We start from the raw sequence: 14,037 nt of genomic DNA on the forward strand, positions 1-14,037 counted from the left end.
TTCCAGGGTGTGATGCTAAACCTCTGCGCTGCACAGGAGTAAGGACCTTCTTGAGAGCCTTTCTCCACTGCCCCTTGGGCAGCTGTCACTCATCTCCTCCGTGTGAAACAGTAAACCCAGCACCGTCAGCCACAAGCTGGATAACAACAAAAAAACTCCACCCTTGTAAAGCTCCAGCAACATCCTCCAACATCTTTTCTCTTTGGCCTTGTCTCTCCCCAGTCCCTTTTCACAGCTTCTTTTTGTTCTCTGTTTTTAATGCTTTAAAGGGATCTCGCCTCTTTAGGAGAAGGCTACCAGTCACAATCCCTAACTTTGAGACACTTCTGCATGAATAAACTGAGCTCTGATGAGCACAATTTCAAGGAGGCCATTGGCTTCTATTCTTCATCTTCCTGCACTAGAATGTGCTGACCTGTAAAACTGAGCACAAGGGAGAATTTAGGCATAACACAGTTATTACAAGCCTGAACAGAGAAAAACAAAATCTTCATTTTTTATGAAAATCTTAAATTAAAAAAAAAAAAAGCTTGACGGAAAGAACAGTGTTTCCCTGTACTTCTAGAAGCAACAGTACTAAGAAGGTAAATTTGCCTTGCGGCTTACCCACTTACCAAAGTATTGCATTCAGCTCACCCACATCTTGCTTTCTAACATTAGCCAGATTTACTTTCCTTAATAACCAGCTTTTATGGCCTCATCTCTAGATGTATTTACCCAGCTGCTATGTATTTGCTAGGTGAGCATGTGTGTCACTTCATGTTTCTGAAGGGTTTTTAAGCCTTGCCTCTGGGCAGTCAGGATTTCCTGCTCTGCGGCGGCAGGAACAGAGCGAGACAGGAAACAGTGCTGCTGCCACGGGCTGTGAGGGAGGAAGGTCAGCCTGGGTTTCCACCTTCTCATTACTACCACAGCCTCAGGACTGAGTCTAGTCAAGAACTGAACTTACCAAATTGCCCTTTTATGCTGAACTGAAAGCATAAAGTGCTTTCTATTTAATCTGAGTACGTAACATCAGTGATATTCCTTACCTTTAAAATACTTAGGCTATCGTGTGGGTGAGCCAGCACTGACTGATGCAATGGCAGTGCCGGATGATATCCACACGCTCAGTGTCCATGTCACTCATAGGAACAGAGCCAAGCCCTTCCAGCAGCCTGAAATGGGAGCAGTTGTATCATGACCCTGTCTGGAGACCATCCATTTTATATTTTGCTGTACAGAAGCATTGTGGGAAGTCAGCCAGACAAGCCAGATGATATTGAACAGCAGAGCTGGGACAATCATTTTACATTCTTCATAATTTAAAAATAGAGTTTGCAAGTATAATTTTTAAACAAAAACATTTTTTCATGTATTTCCCAATTTGATCTGAAGTTTTAGAAGCATCAGCCTAAACTTTACATGATTCGAGTCACATAATTGAATTTTGTCCATCATCTTTTAGCACACACACAAATCCACTGCTGTGGTCAACACTTCTGTTTTATCCTTTAGAAGGCTGCTATGATACTTTGCAGTACTACAACAAATACATTATTTAGAAGCTGCTATGGTCCCCAATTTGGGGGGAGAAAATACTACTGCATTGCCACTACCATGAAGGTCGGAACAGGCAGAGTGCTGCTCAGATATCAATGTTATACTGGAAATTATGAACAGTCAATTGAAATTTAGATTTATTCTGAATCAAAATGAAAGATTAATAAAGTTTCCCTTTAAAAAAATCAATGTTTTGTTTTTCCAAAGTGCAAAAACAAATTCATAAATGAAACATTTCACAGCATTTCAGTAAAGGTACATATTATTGCAATTTGTATCGTTAAGTAGTGCAAATAACAGTACAATTTAAAATATTGTAGCCCCATTTTTGAAATGGAATCCTTAATTTCAAACTAACAGCACTAGTAATTTTCAGAGACAGCACAGCAAACATCTTTGAACAGTATTTTTGACCACCTTTGCCACCTTTGCCCTTTGAGCAAAGCAGACCTTAAAGCTGCCACTGAAAAAAGCAGCCACCTGCCAATTCTGGTCTCCATAGAGAGACTGAGGAAAGACATCAATTCATGTTAAAGGTAATGTGGAATTCAAAGTCAGTGTTGGGACTATAAAACCATAAACAGTGAGCCTGTAGTATTTACACAGCTGTGAGTTCAGATCCAACTTCTTATAAAATTTATGTATTTCAAACAAAGAGAACACTGATGGGGTCTGGCTGTCATACTGAGACAAGTATATCATCATCTAAAATCTCCTTCAGATTGAGACTCACTGGATCCAAGTAAAAATACTTCATTTTAATGCTGTTAATAGAAGGAAAACACAAATGCTTGATGACGAGGTAGTCTCCTTCCTGTGAGCAAGCACACACAAAAATTTGGATCATATTGAGCAATTGTCATAGTTCAACATGGTGAACCATGTCATTAGTTCTTCTGTCCCCTGCACACTTTGACTTTTGCAGGTTTTGTGCAATGTGTTAAGACTGAATAACAGTGCTAACACAAGACAATGCAACATTTCTTAAAAGCAACGTGTGGTTTCAGCAAGTTTGGTTTAAAAAGCACAAAATCTTCATAGCAATGATGCAGGTAACTGAGAAATACTGCTTCTGCCCACATGTGATGCATTGCTGCATGCAGAACTTTAACAGATTCAGGACCTGTAACAAGGAGGTTACATGAGAGATGAGCACAGCAGCAGGAAATGATTTACCTATTGCAACAGCTCAATACAACAGGGCTTTGAAATATGGGGAAGATAAGTAAGACAAGGTCTGCTTCTGTATTATATTGAAAGAGCTTTCAAATAGCAGCTGAACATGGTCCCCATCCTGCCCTGACCAAAGAGGTGAAATTCTGACCCAAATAGCCTGGTGTTGTTTTGCCCTTCCTTCCCTGAAATCCTGTCTTTCCTGTTGTGCTTTACATGAGACACAAAAACACAGCTCCTACTATCATAGATTTATAAATTCAGTCTCTTCTCTCCCAGCACGTGCCAAAGCTTTCCTAATAGTTTTCCTTAGGTAAGAGTTCATCACCAAATTAAAATGAAGTAATATGACAAGTTAGTAGAATATATTTGTTTAGTTTCATCACAAAAAACACATACTGGTTTAGGCTGATTTTATTAATAATATAAGGTTCTGTAATCTCTTAACATTACAACTGAAGCTTTACAGTTAATCTCACACTAAAATGACAAACACTGTTTGGCTTTATTTTCAGAAAATTAAATTACAACCTTGATAAACATACATTTCCAAGACAGAGAAGCAGTGTGTTTTCTGGATTTCAGTGCTAATGTATCCCTGCCTTTGAAATTGGTTTCAGTTAATTAACATTGCTACGGAAGAACTATTTGGCCTGGCCTCTGTTCACAGCTGTAAGGCAAAGATGACATCTCTAACTTAACCATTGTAATGTAAGTCAAATCAAGACATGTTTTTCTTTGACTGTAAGATTTAGAGCCTGGATCAGCTTTTAACAGATTTGCTTCTTTTCCCTCCAAACTTTTATAAAGGTCTCTCTAATGTAAACATATTTTACAGTCAAGCCACAGTCACTGCCTGTACCTTTCCTCATTCAAAGGGAGCAGAAACTGTGTAATTGGAAGTTATTACAAGCTTAATTAAAACTGCTTGTAACTTATGTATGGCCAGAATACTCAAGCAAATGCAAAAGTTTTGTTATGCACCAGCACTTCTAATCTGCATGGATCAAACTCCATCTCTGAACAGGCTGCAGCTACAAGAAGTTAAGTCTGTAGAAAGAAAGTAGAGCATACAGAAGGAAGAGTGGTGGAAGACCACAGTATTAGAGACAGTAAGATTTCCTTTAAATGGTGAATGATCTCTATCTAGGTCTTCTGAACTTGCATTACATTTTTTTCTATTTTCATTAGCAATGTGAAATTAAAGACAGTAATACATATGTTTCAACTGCAGTTTCAACTAAGCTCTGACCACTTCATAAGAGAATATTTAGGAAGACAGCAATATTCATTACATTGAGTGTTAATTTCTTCCTCAGACATATATCCAGTGACGGTCATTTGGGACCCTTGGAGCCTGTTATTTCACCTTCCCATAAGACAACTGACATACAGTAAAAATCTTTACTGCATTTTAAATCACTTCAGAAGTCAGTGGCTATGTAAAGGCTAGAGTGTGTAAGGAGTTTTTACCTTTTAACTGTGTACTTACAATACAAAAAAGGATGAGGAAACCATAGTCAGAAAATTAAAAAATGAGACGGATGTTGCAGAGCTATGTTGTACTGTAGTCAAAATCTTAAGAGATCAGTATTACTAAGCTATAACTACGTGTTCTACTCTGTGCTGTCATTCTGCATAAAAGCTTCACATGCTTTCCTTCGAAATTAATTCTTCATAGTTACATAAACTTTCATTGAGGCACATAAACACCCTTCATATTTACCAGCTTCTAGAAAAGTCTCCACTGGGGAGTGGCACAAGTCATGAGCAAGAGGCCAGCCGTGGCCAGGGAGTCCCCACGAGCAGAGCAGCTGAGGTGAGGCAGTCCCTGCACAGCCCTGCACAGAGCCACTCCCCCAGACACCTCTGTGCACTTAAGGAACACTTAACCACAGTGCAAAGGCTCCGTTTCCCACAACAGACTACCCCCCACTGTTTTGGTTACTGCTGAAATACCAACCACGGGACAAGGAAAAATAATATATTTTTATACTGAAATGTTGTGAAATAAAGACCATTCAAAATAATTCCAGCTGCATTAACAATATCACATGAACATTCAGTCTTATGACCAGCAGATCATAAAAGAGTTTTCTTCAATTACCTTGACAGCATGCAGTTTAAAGTTATGGTCTGAGTGTCCATGTTTTTCAATCATTTGAACTGTAGCATTGAAATTAATCTTAGAACAAGTTCAGAGTTGTCTGATATGCAGTATCTTTTCAAGCATTTTATATTTTTTTGGTATATTACTAAAACTGAAAGTTAATTAGAGAGTATTCTAAAATAGTTTAAAAACAAAAATGCAATTTATAATTTTCTCCTCATTAAGGGCACTACCAATACAAAAGGTGTCCAAACTGACACTACAGAGATGTGAAGCAGTTGACTAGAGACAGAGTCCTCAAAGGATAGTCTGTATTTTTTCTATCTTATGCATATACATTAATTATCAAAAAGTTGGATAATTTGCTTTAAGAAAGAACCCACCTTAAAAATGGATCATGAGTATTGACAAATATTTTGTTTATTTTACTGATTACGATTCAAGTTTCAATGTAAAAATGCTTACTCTCACATGATACTGATCAAGAAAATATTTCATTTTCATAAAGTTCCATGGACAGTTAAAATAGTGGCTACTTGTGAAGTAAATAAATGATTCATAAAGGCCACAGGAAACTGTACAAAACTTAAATGGGAAATCTCACTTCCAGGATGACAGTAGGTTGTCCATTTAAGTGTTTTATTAAACTGTTGTGACTGTTTCAAAAGACAGTGCTGGGCAGTTTCATCTGAGTAACTGAAAAAGATATTTTGCATCTGTGCAAAACAAACAACGGGAACAAAACCCATACACACTAGGACTGAAGTACAGATGAACACAAAATTTTGTTACAAACCTGTTTTCAACATACAGTGAGAAATGTCCATTGTACAAAACTTAGTGACTGACCTACAATTAATTTAAGATTATCCCAGCAATGCAAATACAACTCAGAACAGCTCAATTGTGTAAGATTTTCCAGTAGTATTACAGTGAGAGACTACTGAATTTTTAGTAGTTTGACTTACACTGTCTCTTTTGATGAAAGCCTATATTTATAGTATGAGTATTTGCTGGTTACAAGTCTGTTACATACTTAATGCAGTACAGGGAGGTACTCCATGGTGTTCTCTCATCTGTCTCAGCAGCTTTCCTTTAGCAAGAGGCTGGGCTGTGCAGCTGCATCTGTAGAAAACACTGTTGTCAGTCTTTGTCCTCCTGGCGGGGGATGCTTTAAGTAAGAAACATCTGGCAGTATCCAGCACTGAAAATACTGTCAGCTGTGCTGCCTAGCCCAACTTGGAAACCCAGATTTGCATTTCCTGGTTAGTACTTTATGCCCAGTAGGTTGGAACATTGTTAAGTAAAAGTCCATAAACATTAACAGTGATGTTTACACTTTATTGGGGGAAGGGGGAAGGGAGTAGCAAAAATCAATGGAAGTTACTAGTTTTGAAAGTTTAGTCTATGTTATATTTGATTACTGGGATATCAATACAATGAAAGTGGAGGAATTTCAACAGTAATTTTTAATTTTTAGTACATCATTTGTGGAGGGCTTTATAAAAGATTTTTGTTTCCAAAGATGTTATTGGGGTCCACATATTCTTTAACAGATCTCAGCATTCCCATGCCAACATCAGAGATGCTCTCCTTCATCCAGCGCTTCCGCAATTTGCCTACTGGAAAAACAAAAACAAAGTGTTTCAATATACGGCAGGATTCTAGGAGCCAATCAATCTTGTGACCATGAATGAATAAACACTGTGTGATAAATGCTTTTATTCAAAAATGAGAAATGTTTTGCTTTATTTGATTTATTGAGCCCACCAGACTATCAAGCTCATTAAGCTCAGCATACTCCCAGAGGAAGACTGTGTTCCACACTGTCTACTTTCTTTAGAAACTATGAAATTTAGATGAAGCTTAGGCTGAAATCACATGTTCTATTAAGACAAGGAATCAGTAGTAAGTTTTAAAAAGCCACAAACTAATTTTAAGTTATAAACTGTAGAGGAGATTACTAAAAAGCAGAACCCCATATTTTTTGATTACTTTAAAGTGAAAACATAACTCGATAATCAAGCTTAAAGCAGTATTGGTTTAAATAGCAAAAAATGTTTATATGAAGAAGACTTAATATTTAATTTAAAAATTTCTATGCTGGCTGGTAATTGCTCAATACCACTACACAAGAGCTTTGTTTCGCATGTAAAAATGGCTATTCACAAAAAACACCAAATACAAACAAAGCTGAAACAATCTTTCAAGAACTCATTTTACTACATTCTCACAATAGTCCTGTTAAATGGCCAAGTGTTCACATGCTAATTAACCAAATCATCAACTCTGATTAACAGATCATTCAAAACTGAGGACATTTTTTTCATTAAACACGCCTTAGCATTAAACTTGCCAGCCTGAAACACAAGCCATTTGTTAGTATCAAAAGACATAGTAAAGGTTTGAGAAACAGAAGCTTTAAGAGTATCTGAAGCTAAATTCAAGCTATCTTTTGTGCCCTGTTTCATGGTAACCATCAAACTGTCATCAGAATAATAAATTACTGGGACACCTCTGGAGAACAGAGTATATTTATACCTTTAGGAATACAAGCCAGTCACAATGCCAACAGAAAAAGCAAATAATGTGAGACAGAATGAAACCTGCAGTTTGCTAGAAAATGACTATTAGCAGCATGTGTGTCAAGATCAAAGATCACAACTTAAGGACAAAAAGAATGTCATGTGGTACAAACCCTGGCTGTATTTTGCAGCCCCAGCTCAAGAAAGAATCTCCATCTGTGAATATATTGTCACTACAACGTGACTGTCTGAGCACACTGACGTGGTCAAATTCAATCTGTTAAAACTTTAACACTGCTACAAAACACCTGAATTGTGGATGTGGCTTGACCATCCCCTTAAGTCACTCACACTGGCTCTTACCCAAGCAGCTGAAGAACAGTCATTACTATTCTCAACTGTTATCTGTAATATAGTTTCAGTGAATGTGTTCTGTGGTTATGGATGTAATTGTCCTGAAAAGACTGCAAACAACTGCTCCAACAAGATGGAGCACATTAGAATCACAGCAGGATGCCCAACAGCTAGCATGCCTGCCTCTTTTACACCTCCAGTAATAATGCAATTCCACAAGGAACTGAACTACTGTCTGAACAGCACCAAACAGTCGTTGCATATTTAATGAAGTCGCTCACCAAGTGCTGGAAAACAGAAGGTGCTTGGAGTGCATCATTAGTTCTGTCAAAGTGATAATTTACACATCTATCTTGTCAAATTTTCTATGGTTTATACTTTCGCAATAATAAATCTAACATACATCTGATTAGTGAACTGGAAACAAAAAAAGCTGTACTACAGTTACCAGCAGTCCTTCACAAACATGCTCAACAAAAAGATTTTAACCCCTTGGTAACAGCGATGTTGATCCCCTGCTCCTACTGTTCATGCCAATAAAACATCCGTGGAATTTTCAACTACTCAAGTTTCACATTAGAGTTAAAAAGCCTTGAAGCACTCTCTCCTAATTCTAAGCTGGTCCATCAGATAAAATGGAAAACAGACCAAGAGAAGGAAAGGCTCTGTGAAAATGAGAGCAGCACTTCAAAAGGTCTATATAAAGTTTCACTTCAGGTTAGTGCTGTGCTATGCATTTTCTGGTGCTTCTCCTCCACAGCACAAGCCAAATGGCTTCACGGATGAGAAAAGGAAAAGAGGAAGAAAATGCCATAATAGTTAAAGATGTTAGTGTGAACATAAAAATAATTCTAAGTGACAAAGTTGCCTACCTCCACTCTAAGCCTAGCTAAAGAACAGCTTTGTGCTCAAGGAAGCCTCAACTTCCCACCAACAAGATCTCAGTTGGGCCTGATCTTATCACAGACTACAGAAAACCAACTTCCCATTTCTAGCCTAAAGGAAGTGTAGGCTTTTCAGTTTTAGCTCTATGTTTATGTGTTTGTAGTAGCTTAGCACAGCAAGTTACTACTTGTGCACTCAGCCATACACACCATCACATGCACAATCCCTGTGCCCCAACTGGAAACAAACACAGCCCGTCCTTCTTGCATCTTCTCCCTCTGAAGACACTTAATCTTGCATCTGTAAAGAAGATGGAGCCAGGCTCTGCTTGGTGGTGCCAAGCAGAAGTCCAAGAGGCAACAGGCACAAGAAATTCCATCTAAGCATAAGGAATAATTTATTTACTGTTCAGGTGCCCAAGCACTGGAACAGATTGCCCAGAGAGGGAGTGGAGATATTCAAGAACCTTCTGGATGCCACCCTGTGCAATAGTGCTCTAGGATGGCCCTGTCTGAGCAGGGAAATTGGATGAAAATGACCCATTGTGGGCCCTTGCAACCTCACCCATTCTGTGATCCAAGATGAGGTACAAGAGAATCTGTCTTCAAGTTTCACAGATGGCAAGTGGCCTGTTCCTGAAGTGTGCTGAGCAGTCTAATAGTGCCTTAAAACATTCACTGCTAGGAAGCCAGAAACCTCCAATCTGAACCCCAGCCTATTACACTGAGTACAAACCCCACAGCATGGCAGGGAGCCTACTTCTCACAAGGTACTTCAGATCAGAAAGCCAAGGAGCTTGTTCAGTAGCAACTCCAAAGACAGTCCAGCACCAACTTTATTTTAGCTTTTTATCTATCATTCTAGTCCACATATGAAAGAGAAATATGTGAACTCGCTAAGTAACTTTTCCCCAGCTCTGATACTGCTCCATGTTGGTTTCATTGGAAAAGTTCATCTTTCCATTGTCCTTTTTCACTTGCACATCTCTGAAAATGCATCTGGATGGCTACAAATGGAGTGAGCAAACAGCAGGCAGCAATTGGTATTCTCACTTTTGGAATATGAAGTACCAGGGAACACATGAACAGTTCTGTAAGAAAAGTTTTCATGTAGTTGATTGATTTCAGGAATTACTCTACACCCATGCAGAACAGATTTATAGCACTGTGTTGTCCCAGTGGAAATAGGTTCTGATGGCACTGCACATGGCTCTGGACTTCCTCTGCTCCAGCCCTTTCAACTCGAAGAGTTGCATAACAACAGCTTTGCAACAGGAGCAGCAGTGACAGGTCCTAAGAAGGATGAGGCTCATGCAGCTGCTGCTCTTCCTGAAGCTAGCTGTCCCTCCAGAAAGCAGCTCTCTGCCCTTACAGTCTGCTAAACATGCTATTACTCTTCCAGGGAGAACTCTGTAATACTGAGAAAGGTCAGTGCATTAATGTAAAACATGGCAGCACTGGAGGATATTGGACCAGTACACCAAGTCTACTGCATAATTAACACCTCACTACCATAACACTTAGCATATTTTCACTTGGTATCTTAATAGCTGAAATAATACTTTCAAGTTTGCTGGTGATGAATCAGGAGGTCCTTTCCTTTTTAATTTTTTTTTTGAAAAGGCACTGAAGACGACTATTCTATTAAGACTTCCAACAGACCAAGGAGGAAAATACAACTGTGTTATTGTATTATTTCACATGAGGTTACTCCATGTCTAACAAATGTATCAGTTTCAACTCATTCTAATGAGTAGAACAAGCTCTAGTATGCTTAACCCAAGGGAAGATTTTTTTTTCCCCTGTGTAGAAGAGAAAAGAATGTGTTAGTGCTCAACTCCCCCTCATAAAAGAACTTTATCATTTCAGATTCTGTAGTTTGTCTGAGTTAATTATTGCAGTGTATTAGCCACAGCCTCTTAATGCCAAAGAATTGCAATGTCAAATATGTAATTGAATGCAAACAAGGTGTAAGGTTTGTTTTTCCCTTTGTTTTGTTTTAGGGGTTTTGCTTTTGTTTTTAGTGTTGTGGGATTTTTTTCTTATTTTTTGTTTTCCAACATAAACTGCCATTGATACTATAGCTAAACCTATGCATCACAGGCTACATAGTTAACCTTTATTCTAATCAGCTGTCTAGGAAGTAGAAGAAAATTAGTTCTATTATGTTAAGTGGCTAAATGGGGCTATTTTCCTCAACCCCACAATTTGATAATTGTTTCCTGAAGCAACCAGTTGTAGTTAAAACAGTGCCTCAAAGGGAAGCAATGTATCATTACTTTTTACACTGCTTAGTTTTACATGTTCCTTAGCTTGGTAATATGAAAGGGATCAGGTACAAATCCAACCTTGTCCCTTTCTGATGGTGTACCTAAAGGGGCTATAGTTGTATTTATACACCAGTCATACCTAATGGTGCCTCCTCAGCACATTATTTCATGTGTACAAAAAAAAAGGCATGTTTGATAAAAGAATTCAAGTGTGACACATCATATGGATGTTTTAAGGGCTTGCTAAAATGATTAGAATAATTATTTATTTGAACTTGAACTTGTATCTACAAGAAATTGTCACTCCTAATGCTGCTTTTTAAATGCTAAGTTTCTAAACACTATCTATGGCTCTCTAGCAAACTTACAAGACTCTCAAATCTAAATCTAAATCCCAGTGCCCAGAAAGAAGGATCAAAGCTGTGCAATGTCCCTTTCTGAGCATAGGACACAGTCAAGACAGGGTGACAACTATAATGGGGGGTGGGGGAAGGAAGATTTATCCACAGTAAAGTCCTTCTGAAGCTACTCTTCAGAAAGTTAAAAGTTATTTCAGTTCTCACTGTGCACCTACCTGCAGTTGGTACTTCCCCAGATGTAAAGTAATTTATACATTTACACAACTCAAACTGTCATACATGACCATTTCTTCACTCAAGGAGTATATGAACATTGACTTAAGCAGGCTTTGCATTTCCTATAGCCTCAAGTCCCAGACTACATCTGTTTTCTTTGATACACAACCCAGAGTTAAAATAGCTCCATTTATCACAGTGTGATTGTAGGCAGACAAATCAGCCTGTTTCCAGATAGTGAAAACAGCTGTTATTAATCACAATTACAAGACAAACACCAAAGGAAATTGCACCAGTACTTTCTTTTACCCTACACAATAGACCAGTCAGTGCTAAGAGTTATAAGGCTTGAAGGTCAGTATATAAAACTGACAATATTAGGCTAATTTTCAGCACCACATCTAAGCACTGGAAAAAAATTAATCTTGAATATTAAACACAATGAACTGCCAGACAAAACCACTCAAAGTGGAAAATATATATCAGTATCAGAGGCAGTCATGCATACAACAGGAGCTTACAAAGTCAAACAGAAATCCAGTTTTCATAGCTGTGGAGTCATAAGGTTCAAGCATGCAAGGGTTTGAAAATGCTATATAATTTTTTTTTCTTGTTTAACACATGTGGTAAGCAAGGTTTTACATGGTGAGGGCAAATACATCCAAATGTGTGACAAGCTCCAGCTACATGTGAGTTGGATGGAATGCTAGTCACAGTAAAACAGAGTGCCACGGCAGGGAAGGCATGAGAGTACATCAAGGGGGTAATCCCACATCCAGTGTGTGAGAACTGACAGGTCCACTACACCACCATGTTAAAGATTTAATCAAGGACTGTAAGGGCATATCAAACACAAACTACTGAAACCTTTTCACTCATGTTATTACCTATACATCCCTCAATATCCTGATACTGCTAAAGCAGAGTCCATTTCAGTTGCCATCACAAAACAAGATGCCTGAAAACAGCCCTAGTTAAAAGTTTAAGTTCAAGTTCCCTTCAAGATTAGAAAGTAACTGACATGTTTTAAAGCACAGCTTCTGCCCTTTAATTTTTTGCCCCACACAGAGCTTTTAGAATTAAAATTTTTTTCTCTAGTTTTAAACCACTACACTTCTTTGCTCTTTTATCTGTGACAGGGCAATGCCCCAAGAGAGCAGAAAGAAGAAATATATGAAAATAATAATTTTCAAGAAGGTAGCTGCACAAATCACACTGACATCACAAGTCTTCCTGACATCCAAGGTTATAACATTATATAGAGTGCATGCAATCAAATTAGATTACCCATGTATGTGGGAAAAGCATATATAAAGCATCAGGTATAGGAAGTATTGCTTATACAGGACATTGGTTCTTAATATTAAAGCATAAAATATCTTGTGGAGATTCTAGTACAGATTCTAGTAACACAAGCAATCCCCAAGCTCCAAGAGAGGAAACTAGGCAACTAGAACTTATCAGATAGCAGGCCAGTAAAGTCAACACTTACATAACATCAATTGTGCAACAAATGGTAGATTGCAACATAGTCCAGTTCAAAGTCACTGGCTCTTTTATTCAGACACTTGGCCTAAGTGCTCTGGAATTTCGGCAAACAGCATTCACAAAGCCACAAGGGACACAAAACTGTTAAAACTTTGAAAATCACATTTGAAGTTTTAGTAACTGAATATATATATCTACAGAACAATCAGTAAAACTTGTTTAAGACAACCTGATCAAACTGGAAAAAGAGTGAGAAGTTTCTAGATAAAATGCCAGGAGATCTCCTTCCTCCCTCAGCCCTCCCCCAGTAATTTCAGTTAATGCCATGAAATATTTTTCAGAATTCTACTACAAACTATTTTATGTACTCATGAATACTTAGCAGTATCAAAGAGACTAACTTTAGACTGAGAACATTACCTCCATGGTGATGTGAAAGACTTCCTCCATTGGCAAGTATTTCTTCTCTAGCAGCCCTCTAAATTTGAAAGAGATGGTATTTATTCAACAGCAATTGCACAAGACTTTTGGATTTCATGAAATGCTTGCTATTGCACTCATACACACAGGTATATGAAAAGTTTCTGAAGTCATTAGGGTGTATTATATAGGTAAACATTATAGTTCAAGCCTGTAGATAAAGGTAAGTAAGAGTCTTCTAAATAAACATCAAAACCATGATATTTCAAATGGCATCTCTTGTAACAAATGTACTACTCAAGAATAGAGTATTCTGGATCACTTTCCCATTGCCAAAACTTAAATATCCAGTGACTGGGATGCTCATTTGGAAGATGATTAAGTATCAAAAAAGAAGTCTTAAAACAGGCTTGTCAGAGCAAGTCAAGATTCTTATTCAGATCAGAGTTCAACCCAGATTTCCAATATCCTGGTTGAGGCAGTGAGGTACTTTACAACAACCTTTTCATGGGTGCAGTTTGTGGCAGAAAACAGAATTTAGTTTTTTATGTTGAGAATGTTCACGTTACAGAATCTTCCCATTCACTTCTGAATAATTAGAGAGCTTAGAAGGTGTAAACAATGAAAGCTTTTCTAAGCCCAAGCACTACATGTTTTCTTTTCTAAGAGTGTACTCTTTTATATATATATATAGCT

General features: G+C 37.9%; 1 protein-coding gene across 4 annotated transcripts in view; it reads right to left on the reverse strand.

The window, feature by feature from the left end:
• Window positions 1-3,113: 3,113 nt before the first annotated feature.
• Window positions 3,114-14,037, reverse strand: part of AGPS (alkylglycerone phosphate synthase) — a 75,514-nt gene continuing 64,590 nt past the window's right edge. For all 4 annotated transcript variants that reach the window (XM_071434851.1, XM_071434849.1, XM_071434850.1 and 1 more), the window contains 2 exons: window positions 13,342-13,399; window positions 3,114-6,447 (listed from right to left, as the gene is read on the reverse strand). In XM_071434851.1, the coding sequence (XP_071290952.1) occupies window positions 6,326-6,447; window positions 13,342-13,399 (180 nt within the window). In that variant the 3' untranslated portion in view covers window positions 3,114-6,325. The remainder of the gene's footprint in view (window positions 6,448-13,341; window positions 13,400-14,037) is intronic.

This window comes from Agelaius tricolor, unplaced genomic scaffold, assembly GCF_023055355.1.
Source record: "Agelaius tricolor isolate 1412-34295 unplaced genomic scaffold, bAgeTri1.0.p SCAF_10, whole genome shotgun sequence".
NCBI lineage: Eukaryota > Metazoa > Chordata > Aves > Passeriformes > Icteridae > Agelaius > Agelaius tricolor.